The sequence below is a fragment of the Poecilia reticulata genome, chromosome 9 (assembly GCF_904066995.2).
Source record: "Poecilia reticulata chromosome 9, P_reticulata-male-v2, whole genome shotgun sequence".
In the NCBI taxonomy this organism is placed as follows: Eukaryota; Metazoa; Chordata; class Actinopteri; order Cyprinodontiformes; family Poeciliidae; genus Poecilia; species Poecilia reticulata.
In genome coordinates this window covers 29,606,187-29,618,755 of record NC_088838.1, presented here as the reverse complement: position 1 = coordinate 29,618,755, position 12,569 = coordinate 29,606,187, and the positions used below count along the sequence as shown (strand labels likewise).

General features: G+C 38.3%; 1 protein-coding gene across 1 annotated transcript in view; it reads right to left on the bottom strand.

Moving 5' to 3' along the window:
* The window catches only part of srrm4 (serine/arginine repetitive matrix 4), a 60,314-nt gene that overhangs the window by 24,909 nt on the left and 22,836 nt on the right, over window positions 1–12,569 (bottom strand). The window contains exon 2 of the mRNA XM_008417861.3: window positions 8–145. Within this exon, the coding sequence (XP_008416083.2) occupies window positions 8–145 (138 nt within the window). The remainder of the gene's footprint in view (window positions 1–7; window positions 146–12,569) is intronic.

Sequence of the window (12,569 nt, the reverse complement as noted above, 5' to 3'; positions counted from 1 at the left end):
AACTCACATTCTGGCCCTGCGGTGGCTGTGGTGTTTACGTCCGCTTCCTTTGATGCAGCCGTTCCTGTCTGCGCTGTCCACCCGCGTGTCAGCGGCTTTCCGGTCGTCTGTCTGCAGCGGCTGGTAGGATGTTGTTGTTTCTGAGCTGCACAGGAAACAGAAAAGAAAAAAAAGAAAAGAAAGAAAAGACACATTTAGACAGAAACGGGGTTTTTTTGGCACTTCAGCAAAATGTCAACATTTGTTTTGTTTTTTTTCTTAGTCTCCACAAACCCAAAGCTTACATCAGACAACAGTGAAAAAGAGGATTTAGCATGCTAGTAAACGTTATTCCCTCCAGTCTACTAGCCATATGTTTTAGTCCCCACCTTTTCCTCCTAGCAGCTAATCTCCAGGAAAAACTGAGGTCAGTGACTTACAAGTCAAACTGATACATCAGTTATGTTCATGCTTCAGCTGTCTTGAAATGTAGGTATTTTTGTTTTTTGTTTCTAGGTAGAAGTGACACAAGTTGTAGCAATAGATTAAATTCTTCACGTCTTTACTACGTTTTTTATCAAATATAGCAAAAAACAATAATTGAGCAGCAGGTTTTCTTTTGCTAGCAATGTAAAATCATTAAATATTCCACGCCCTGACCCTTTTTGTTTTTGTAGTTTAGCTGAATGTATGATGTAACAGTTTTTAGAAATGGTACCTCACAACAGGAAGGTTCTGGGTTTGTTGCTTTTTGCATGGATTTAGCAAATTCTTACTAAATGTATCAAAAACCAAAGTAAGGTAAAACAAATCATCTCCTGCTTCTACGTATTACTGCAACAACCCTTCCACAAACAATGTTCATCCACAAATGATTTGATAAATTTGAGTTATTTGATGTGGGCCCGCAGTTAAAGCCCTGATCAACATCCTCTGTTTTAGTCGCGAGAGATTTGACGGTAATTACAAATTCTCCTCTTCAGCGAGTGGCTCCAGTCTGATTGTAATGAGAAGATAATCAGAGCAAGAGATTAGTCCATCAGCACCGTCTCCTCCGCTTCCCGCTGCACCGAGCAGGCAGGAGCCGTCGCTTTCTATCTTCCTCGCCTTCATTTACGGCGGCCTCTCAGAGTCAGAGGAAGTGCCCCCTGACAGGGATCTAATAATGTAAAACGGCAGACTGCGTGCTTCGACATGATCCAGTGTGGGGAAGGTGTTAGGGGAGATAAGACAGCCACCAGAAGGATGATTAGTCTGATCAAGGAGGCTGATGAGGAAGACAACCTTTAAACAAAATGGTGATTGGACAAATTCCTCCTTGTAGGGCCAAATAAACGTCTGAAATGAAAAAATGCGTGTAAGTAGATTACATAAGTATTTAAAGAACTTCAGTATGTGAAGAATAATTTATTAAACATATGCTCAAAAGTACCCTGAAAAAAGAATGGAGCTCCAACTTCAAAAAACGTGTTAATTGGTCAGAAGAAACTTTACAAACTTAATTTATTTACATTTGTTTAACATGACAACTTAATAAATTAACTTGAATAAACTTAATTTGACTACTTGTGACCAATTAATGGAATATATTTAAGTTAAATAACCTCTTCTCTTTTTTCACTGTATTTTCTGAAAATTGATGTGACAATTAGTACAACAAACTGAAAGAAAATTATCTTAAGATTAAATGAGTGGAATTAAGTTCTATTTGTGTGGCGGGTTTGACTGGAAGCTTTTTAGCACAAACAGCTAATTACAAAGAAATGAAATAACCTAATTTTTAAAACCTGCTTATATTTCAGCCAACAAACGGTTTTAAATGTTTCACCCTGTAATTAGCTTGGTAATGGTGGCTAATATTGCAATACATTTTTCAGATAATAAAATCTGCAGGTAAGTTTTTTTTTCTCATGATCTAAAAATACGGTATTAAAGATTTTAAAATCCTATTTGGAAACCATTAAACATCCATCCATCCAGCCTTCCAGCCAGCTGGCTAGCTTTGTAGCTAGCAAGCTAGCTAAAAGCTAGCAGCTGGCTAGCTTTGTAGAAGCTAGTCAGTTAGCTGCTTGTAGGGAATCCCAAGGAATTGAGATGATCAAATTTCTCCAAAAAGATTAAATTCAAATATACTTATTAGTCCCAAAGGAAAACTAAAAGATGTTGTAACTCCTCAGCGTTTTAAGCCAAATTAGTTGCAATAACTGACATTAATGACTTAGCAAGAATTAAAAAAATAATCAACTCAAAAAAGTGAAGAAGATATGTTTTATTCTGGCCTCTACACACTGGCGTAATTTACTGCACCACTCATTAATAAATACTTCTCAGAGAAAAATGATCTACAATCATTTTTCCTCACATACTCTATTAGCATTTAAATTTGATTAATTTGAGTTAGCATAAAACTGTAACGATAATGTTCTGAATATTCCTGTTCATTTTTCCACCATCCTGGGAAAAATGGGACTGTGGAATTAATCATCTTGGAAACTTTTTTATTTGATTTAGTGAATATCGTCCCCTGGACCAGCAGCACACTGTTTTGTTTCACTCCCTTTAAAATCAGATTTTTTTCCCCAGCTCATCATGATAGGACAGAACAATAAAACACTTTATTAAATCTTTACTGATTTACTGTTAAAAGTGGCGTCACCATTACAAGAGGGAGGTTTAATTGAATGTGGAGCTCTTTGTTTGTTCAGCATGAAGATGTTTAATTACGTTCCCGCCAGTGGAAATAAAAGCTGCTTGCTTCCTGTGAACATCTGGACAATATACACACAATTATCTCGACACAGAAGGAGAAAAGGCAAAACATTTGCTGAGAAAGGTTTGCTTTGTGTAGCTGAATAAAGACGGAATGGAAAGTGACCCAAAGGTTTCTCCTTTCATTTGACTTCTTTCTGCTTTTTTGTTATTTGCGACTAGCTTGGGAGTAGCAGTTGACAACTTCTAAATGAAATCAATTTCAACAACAACAAATGTTTGCCCCTTCAATCTGGCCTTGATGTTTATAGCCTGAACCTTTCAAGCCATAAACACTTTTTGTATCTGTTCAGCAAATCCCTTTCTTTCACCTCTCCCTCATTCACACGCCATCTTGTACACATCCACTTCCTCCGGTCTCTGAAGCAGCCAGAGGTACCGGAGGGGTCAATGCGAAGCACGCAGCTGACAAAAAGGCTTTAAACGAATGCAAGTAGAAAGCGGATTAAATGACAGCTCGCTTGATGAGGAGGAATTATGTGGACACTAATCCTGGGAAATCCGGGCAGGGTTTGTTTACCACGAAACAGCTTGAAACAGGTAAAAGTGAGACTGTGGGATCAAGTCAGCCCCAATCCGCAGCTGAACTGCAGCGCGACAGAAACGTCTGCATGGAAAAGTGCAGACACGGGAAAACGTTCCACTTTCTGACTTTTTGACCCCTTCCTCTCAGAAGATGAGTCACGCTTTGCGAGCACACCTCCTTCTGTGATGAGAAATTCTTTGAAAAAAGAGAAGCGATCATCCTGTCACTTCCTCTTGTTCCAGTCTTTGTCACAAGGGCAGAGTCCACCTCCTCCTGGTGTGATGCTCCCCTCTGCTTCTTCCCTCACCGCTGACAAAAACACAGATGGCTCGAAATCACGCGGCACACAGGACAGACAGAGTGGGATTTTTCACCTCGGTGTGCGCCGACGCCTAACCTAGCAAAACGTGCTCACATATCATCACTTTAGCCGAATATATTCATGCACTTTCATTTCGCACTAGAACGTGTGATGTTCCTGTGGCGCATGAATCGACTTTCAGTTAAACCTAAACTTACTTGTTTTCTTATTTATTCAATAAAACACATTTCAGTGGTTGAAGTATAAATATTTTGTTATCACTCCCCTATGAATGAAACATTTCCATTAAATATGTTCTCTCTATGATTCACCCCCTTTTATTATTCCATGTTACAAAAATAAGAACCTTTTTCCTTTTGTAGGATATCTGGATTGCTTCAAATGGTTGTTTGTCGTATTCCTTTTGGAAATGCACTAATATCGATGCTTTTAAAACAGCTGCTGCTTTTACTGAAATATCTGAGATACAGATTCCTTAATATTAAGAAAAATCACATCTTTGAACTGTTTTAGAAAATAATTTAAACAGTGGCTTTTAAATAATCAAAACTGCATTCATGTTTTAAACTAAGATATTTGAGTTTCCAAATGTTTTGTGATATTGTTTCTATAATTGCAACTAGTAAAATTACTAAGCATTTCTTGTAATTTGCTGTAAATGATGTATGTGTTCATCAATGTGTATATCAACTGTTTTTCTTTACACCATTAACCTGCCAAGAAAAAAATTAACTCTTTTGGCTAAATCTGGTATCATGTTGATTGATATTCCTGATTAAATAAATTTAAATTCATTTCATTGTAATCCATGAGAGTTTGAATTTTCGAATCTCAGAGAAAATTTTGATGCGGTAGAATCTAATTTGTTTTGCAAATACATAGAAAACTACTCCAGACATTTTTTTTTTTTCATAGAAGCAAACATGAGAACAGAATAAAGATATAAAAAGATATAAAAAGATACAACTGATTAGCAAGATTAATTCATTCTTTAGTGATTGTCATACAGGTAAAATTACTTTTACGTTTTTTGTAATGTTTCTATAAGAAATGCTAACAAAAAGCTGATGAAGAGTATCTGAAGCTTGGATTCACTGCAGGATCCAGCATCCAGAAATCCATTCAAGTTTGTGTCTCCGTCATCCTGGTTGCCATGGCATCCACACAGGTGCTCCATTGCCCTGAATGGGGTAGTCAAGACTCCTCATGCCCATGAGAGCAAGTGAATAACAAACTGTGGCAAACAAGTCAGGAAACGCACCAGAAAGGATCGATACAACCACCGGTGAAGCGAACATCTGGCTCTGGATGAATCAGGTCTCACACGAAGGAAAATTTAGAATCTGAACTGAATCCTGTCATCTACTTTTTCTTTTTTTTTTTTTAAGCAACATTTCCAAATATATGCAGGTTATAAACCCGTTTAAACTTGATGACTAGTTCATCCAAAAACCACAAAACAAATGTTGACTCTTTTTACTCAAACATTGCTATAAGCAGTGGAGCGTTACTCACTCTAACAAGATAATTATTCAAAAAAAAAAAGGTTGCCAACTTGTCTGAATAAACATAGTTACTTATTTATAGACTTATCACACCTCCAACGTGAGACAATGCAGAACGAGCTGTGGAGATTTAGGAAGGATTTATATGTTAAGACACTAAAAGTGAAGAACTGATGCACATATTTCTTTTTCTTCACTTTCCAGAGGTAAATTAAGTATTCCCCAGCCACTTGTGTGAGGTTGAGGGAGGCTAATAAACTTTTCATTATCCCTGTCAGGGAGATGTGGAACAATTGATCATCGTTATTATAGGAGTGATGATAGTTGAGATAATTACCAGGGAAAGAGATGATCTACAACCACAATTAAAACCCCCCAACTGGGTGGTCCCGAGTCACATAGCTTTAAATTACAGTCAGAATGTTTGTCCAAGTTCCCGATTAAAGTAAAGAACGACTTCATCACCGCTAAAAGGACGCGTGTAATTAAAGCAACACAAGGAAAATGAGACACATCTCTCACTTTGCTGGGTCTCAAAACCTGTTGAAATAATTCAGTGTGACATTAAAGCGGATGCTTTTAGGTCAAGTGCGATTGACTACAAGTTAAGAGATTTTATTTCGGTCATTCAGCTCAAGGAAGAACAGAGTGCTGCAATTAAGCAGCGGCAATCAATTAAGCATCTGACCAAAAGAGTCAACCGCAAGATTATTAAGGCTGCCTTCAGATCCTGTGAAAAATGTCAGCCGGTGTCAAAACATGCTTTAGTATCAATGCTTGACATTTAGAAAGTGGTGAACATTTTGAAGGCTGCAGAGTGGCTGTTAAGGCTGTTGCCTCTTGGTAAGAAGTTCAAATCCCAAGTTTCAGTCTGCTTTCTGAAAGCACCACTCCACTGGAAGCAATTTACTGAAAAGTTTCTACTTACAGCATAATATGATCCCAGGTGACATTGGGGAACTCGCAGTAGTGGTTCTGGTAGTTTCTAACATCTGATTTGGATAAAATATCAAATAGGAAGCAACAGGTAGACACTTTTCTCTTTCCAGCAGAAAAGATGTTTTTGAAAACAGATCATGACAACTGTGAAGGGCTTCTCGTTTGGGGCACCTCAGGATTTAGTACTGGGACCTTTTCTTCTTTGTCCTCAGTTATAATACAACCAGACTGGTATTTTTCCATTAATTGATTTGGAACAAGCTTCTCTAAAACTTTGCAGTTTGGACGCTAAGTTTGTTAAACATGGAGGGCCAGGCGTGGTTTGGGAATTAAGGTTACTTCTTGTCTGCTGGGGCTTAACGAACAGTCTTAAAATCAATGGTAATATTTATAACACAAGATTGAAAAAAGCAGAATCTTATTTTTTAAATGATGCAGAATTTTGTATTCAGCTTTAAAATTAAAAAAAGAACAAGCCTGATCCTCTCTAGTCAGTACAGAATGCTGCTTAGAAACTTTTAACACATCCACATAAGAGACAACACTTTATTGCCTCTTTGTTACTTTGGCTACTGGAGCGTTTTACAGTGCATTTTAATGCTGTGCTGTCAGGCTGCAACATATACATCTGACCTTTCCAAACTCAGTACCCCTTCTGCTCTGATATCTTGTGGTCAAAGTTGGTCTGTAGTTTCACTGGTACATTTTAGGACAAGAGGAAATAGCAGCAACCCTCAGGGTTTGAGAAGCATCGCATTTGTCTTTACACTGTCTTAGGATTTGGGCTGTGAGAGTCTTTGGAGATAAAGCAAGACAATCTAGTTTTGTTTTATATTCTTACGTAGAGATTTATGAATTAAATATTCTAATAATGTTAAATTAATAACCCAGTGTCTCATAGAGGTGGTTGAATCTTCTCTTTGTGAAATACGCTTGAGATCTCCATCTCTTTACCTTCCACTAGTTGCAGTTCGCCACAATCAGGAGTGACTTTGAAGACAAGTGAGGTTGGTTTATTCAATTATTGTATCCCGATGATAAACTGGGAGCAACATAATGGCTTGATTAATTTCCTTATCACGGTGAGCACAAAGAGTAATTACAACCAAATCCACGGCTTGGTGAACCACACATCAATCAAATTAAAGCAGTCTCCGCTTGGCAGCAATCACTTTGAAAGACAACAAATGAGTCGACCGGCTTGGACCTCTGCTTCCGGCCATGGAAGAGTTTACTTAGGAGCTGCAACTCCAAGCAAAGGTCACTCAGGTTGATTTTTGTATCATTGCACTTCAACAATGCCTGCTTCTTGAGTGGGAATCTAAAAAGACCTTATTGTCTGTAGGAATACTTGCGGACTTCGTAGCAGAGCTTCTGTTTTGTTCTGTTCATCAAGATTTGTTTTGAGCAGTGTTTAATTTATATATATATATATAGAAAGCAGTTGATCACAGGTCACATAAACTAGTTGGACATGTTGGAGACATGCACAGTCAAGCCAGTTTGCCACAATCGACATAAACCACTGCTGTCATTCAGATTACAGTTTCATTCTGGTCGAACTGAATCCGATCAGAATATTCAGACTGAGGCATTTAAATGACGCATTTTCATTCCAACCATGTCCATGTAAACATGTCTATTGTTATCAAATTTAATTTCTTGATCTGATTTCAGGTGTTGGAACGATGCAGCATTGAATTTGTTTTTTAAGTCAGTACTTGAAATTAAGTATTAAATCACACCAGACTGAGTGGGATTTTCTAATTGTTGTGGTTAGTGCGCAGGTTAATTGATTTAAATAAGAGCGCACTACTCCTAGAGTGCTAGTTATATTTGGGAGAGCTGCACACGTGAAGCAGCAGATGAACCCTCTTAAGAAAATAAATCCTGTGCTTTTAGCCAGTGAATTACAGCCAAAGAGCTTCACTTGACTTGGGCAAACCTGCTGGATTTCACTGGCAGCTGTCTGTGTTTGCCTTGTCTCTGTAGAGCTAAAAATTAAATCACATCCACAGTGTGAGTGCTCAGATTTACAAGTGCTGTTTGCACTGTGGCTCATTACAGGAGCCACTACAGGCACACAGCAGCGGGAGAGCAAGCAGGCAGGAATAATGATGTATGTTAGCAAATATAAAAACATCTTCATATGATATATTGCTGCTGGGAAGAATGCATTATAAGGGCAAAGCGTCTTGTTTGATTTTAATGTGTGAAATACATAAATATAGCTGTGGCGGGAGATGATTAGATGGTGCTGCTTGCTTTTCCAAACAAGATGACAGCATTTCCTGTAGGTTGTTGCTTATCTTTCACACCAAACAGAGAAGTCAGTCAGCAGCAGCTGGGCATACGACAAGAATTTTAACATCATCCAACAAACAAAAACATGTACAAATAGAAACTAAATTCCTGCCAAGTGCTTGGTTAGTATCTCTGCCAGCACTTTATTGCCTTCATTTCAATGCCTTCACTTTAAGTAGTGTCACTTTTATGGTCTTTGGTTGAACTTTATAAACTAAGAACGACAAACGTATGATCTATGTTTCCCCACATGTGGCCTGGAGCTTTTACTGCTGGTTTTTGTATCATAAATCTTACATGCACATCAATTTCCCTGTTTCTGAACCGAGTGTGAAGTTAGGTGTGAGTGTGTGTAGGAGTGAGATAGTTGGGTGTAATTAACAGCTCATGAGCCACACATTTAAAACCTTCTTTCCACGTGAAGGAGATCACTGAAGAAGACTTCTGCAGATAGTAATATAAGTGCAGCTAGGAATAAAATCCCAATGCACCTGGTGATTAATTAGCATTAAAACTATATTGGGAGGATGTTCTGGTCTCAACTCCTTGGCTGGTAGGAAGTCTAAAGCTGGATGGGTCGCCACGTTGCTGCTGCGAAAAAACAAATCTGAATAAATTCCTGTGTCATTTGTCAAACAGGCAGCTGACAGATGGGTTCAGAATTAGATGTTTCTGCTGCTTAATTGCAAATGTGAAATTAGGACAGGAGTTTTTTTGTTTTGTTTTTTTCCCCCTAGAAACTAAACAAATAGTATCAACTTTTGCAGCACACCTCTCCCAATTAATTGGGAGTACAGACAGGGTATAAAACTGCCATCTGGATGTGACTTAATCAGCCAATTAAACAAGCAATATTTTCCAGCAACTGCAAAATAAACTGTAAATAACTTTTTCCATGACACTGAAGCTAATTTAAAATCTGCTTTGACAGACCAGCAGCCACATCTCTGTGCATTAAGGACCTCCTGAGCTGCCGTTTCTAACTCCAGCCTCCAATTATCCTCCATCACATTTCCATGTAGTTGCTGTGAGGGAATAATTTCTGGCGTTAACTAAATGGTTTCTCTGCACACCTGTCTGAATGCAAGGACCTCGACGGGCAAACAGATTGGGACCCATTGCTTCGCCGTTTCAGTCTCCCTCCTCTGGCTTAATGAGCTGCCAGGGCTCCACCTTAATTTGTGTCAATAAACGTGTCGGGTTTGCAGCCGGCCCCGACAGGTAGCATAGAGCCGAATGGGACAATCTGCACGTCGCTGCTGGAGTGGAAGAGAGGAAACTTTCACATGAGTTCTGGCAATTAACAAAAACTGTGAGAGGAAGATGAAACTCTTCAAATTTGTTTCGACTTCCAAATTGTCTCTTTGCTGTTGAAACTGCGAATCGCTTTGGTTTTTCATGTAAATTATTCACAACACATCTTTACATTTCTCAAGATCTGTTCACAGTACAAAAAGTCAAATGAGCGCAAATGGATTATTTAGGTTTAGCTTTGTGAAGCTTTACAGATCTGGGGGTCGGCAGCAAAACTTAAAGCTTCCTTTGTCCTGAAATTCATTAAAAGTGAAAATTACAATTTCACTAACTTTTCAGTTCAACTTTGATGACAACGTCATCCATGCTAGGAAGGCACACGGTACTTTAACGAGGGTTGTCAGATGCTCTGTGAGATCATTTGAATGAACACACTTATAAATAAAATACCACCTGCATGAAAATAAATTAAACATTTGATGGCTTCTCTACTTTCAGAATCTCACTTTTATAAAGTGAAAAAAGAGTAATAAAATGATGAAAACAAAACAACTGTCCAGATGCAGAGCACTTTTTCAGGTCACACAGATTAGTTAATTTATTAGCATTTTTTCAATGCTGTCCTGATTTGCATTAAGCTTCTTCTTAGCTTTGGTATCACAGTGAGCTATCCTGATTTCTGCCAACCAGACAATTCAGCACCAGATGCTATCCATACCTGCGTGAAGCTGACACCCCACCCACGTCAAAAAATCCAGCAAATAGTCTGAATGGTTAGTGCTCCGTTTGTGCAGGTTTGTGCCGTTAAAATTTTCGTTTGTGCAGTTTTGGTTTCTGAGATATTAAACATTATTTTTTAGGTCATCTAGAGTTCACCATCCCCCCATATCGCTCCAAAACAAACCAAAGTGGGCTAGTTCGTTAGTGCTCCGTTTGTGCAGGTTTGTGCAGTTAAAATTTTCGTTTGTGCAGTTTTGGTTTCTGAGATATTAAAAGTTATAATTTTGGCCGATGACGTCACCATCCCCCCATATCGCTCCAAAACAAACCAAAGTGGGCTAGTTCGTTAGTGCTACGTTTGTGCAGGTTTGTGCAGTTAAAATTTTCGTTTGTGCAGTTTTGGTTTCTGAGATATTAAAAGTTATAATTTTGGCCGATGACGTCATCATCCCCCCATATGCTCCAAAACAAACCAAAGTGGGCTAGTTCGTTAGTGCTCTGTTTGTGCAGGTTTGTGCCGTTAAAATTTTCGTTTGTGCAGTTTTGGTTTCTGAGATATTAAACATTATTTTTAGGTCATCTAGAGTTCACCATCCCCCCATATGCTCCAAAACAAACCAAAGTGGGCTAGTTCGTTAGTGCTCCGTTTGTGCAGGTTTGTGCCGTTAAAATTTTCGTTTGTGCAGTTTTTGTCTTTAAGATATTAAAAGTTATAATTTTGGCAGATGACGTCACCATCCCCCCATATGCTCCAAAACAAACCAAAGTGGGCTAGTTCGTTAGTGCTCTGTTTGTGCAGGTTTGTGCCGTTAAAATTTTCGTTTGTGCAGCTTTTGTCTTTGAGATATTAAAAGTTATAATTTTGGCCGATGACGTCACCATCCCCCCATATCGCTCCAAAACAAACCTAAGTGTGGGCTACTTCTTGTAATTCTTCAGATTCTCAGCTGTTGTACAATGTGTACATTTGTTTTGAACTTCAATAAAGACTTAGAACAAGAAAAAATGTGTCTCATTTCAAGAAATGTTTTAAGATAGCAATGTTTTTCACGAACGTAGCGCACAATAATTGAATCCTGCTAATAAAGGACATGCAGCCTGACCCTAACGTAATGTGTATAACCTGTTCAACTGTGCTTTGATTTCGGAGGTGGTCTGAAGAATTATATTCACATTGTTGATGTACTGTCTGCTGATTATGCAGCAAACGTGTAAAAAATTACATGAGCCTATAAAGGCCAATTTGCTAGTTGCTTGAGCAAAGATTTTGCCGAGTAAAACGGAAATGTGTCATTATTTCAAAGTTCATCCAAGTAATGTACTTAATATTTAGTAAATATAGTTTCAATGCAACGACTTTCATTTCATCCAATTTCTTAAATTAAATGTGTATGGGCTTCAAGGAGACATGTTTTGCGAACTTTGACATAGTTCTCACACAACTGGGATTGGCTCCACCCACACTGTAGTGAGCCTCCTGCCCCCCCCCCCCTCCCATCTTGTTTTGCAGAGCAAGTGTAATTTCAACCTCTCGTTAATATTCTAGCGGTCTCAAATCGTTTTGAATAAGTCATTTTTGGAATTTTTTCAACCCCGATTTTGATTTTTTAACAAGGTAAAATCAAATTAATGCTCAACTAGCAAATTGGCCTTTATAGGCTCATGTAATTTTTTACACGTTTGCTGCATAATCAGCAGACAGTACATCAACAATGTGAATATAATTCTTCAGACCACCTCCGAAATCAAAGCACAGTTGAACAGGTTATACACATTACGTTAGGGTCAGGCTGCATGTCCTTTATTAGCAGGATTCAATTATTGTGCGCTACGTTCGTGAAAAAACATTGCTATCTTAAAACATTTCTTGAAATGAGACACATTTTTTCTTGTTCTAAGTCTTTATTGAAGTTCAAAACAAAATGTACACATTGTACAACAGCTGAGAATCTGAAGAATTACAAGAAGTAGCCCACACTTAGGTTTGTTTTGGAGCGATATGGGGGATGGTGACGTCATCGGCCAAAATTATAACTTTTAATATCTTAAAGACAAAAACTGCACAAACGAAAATTTTAACGGCACAAACCTGCACAAACAGAGCACTAACGAACTAGCCCACTTTGGTTTGTTTTGGAGCATATGGGGGGATGGTGACGTCATCTGCCAAAATTATAACTTTTAATATCTTAAAGACAAAACTGCACAAACGAAAATTTTAACTGCACAAACCTGCACAAACGGAGCACTA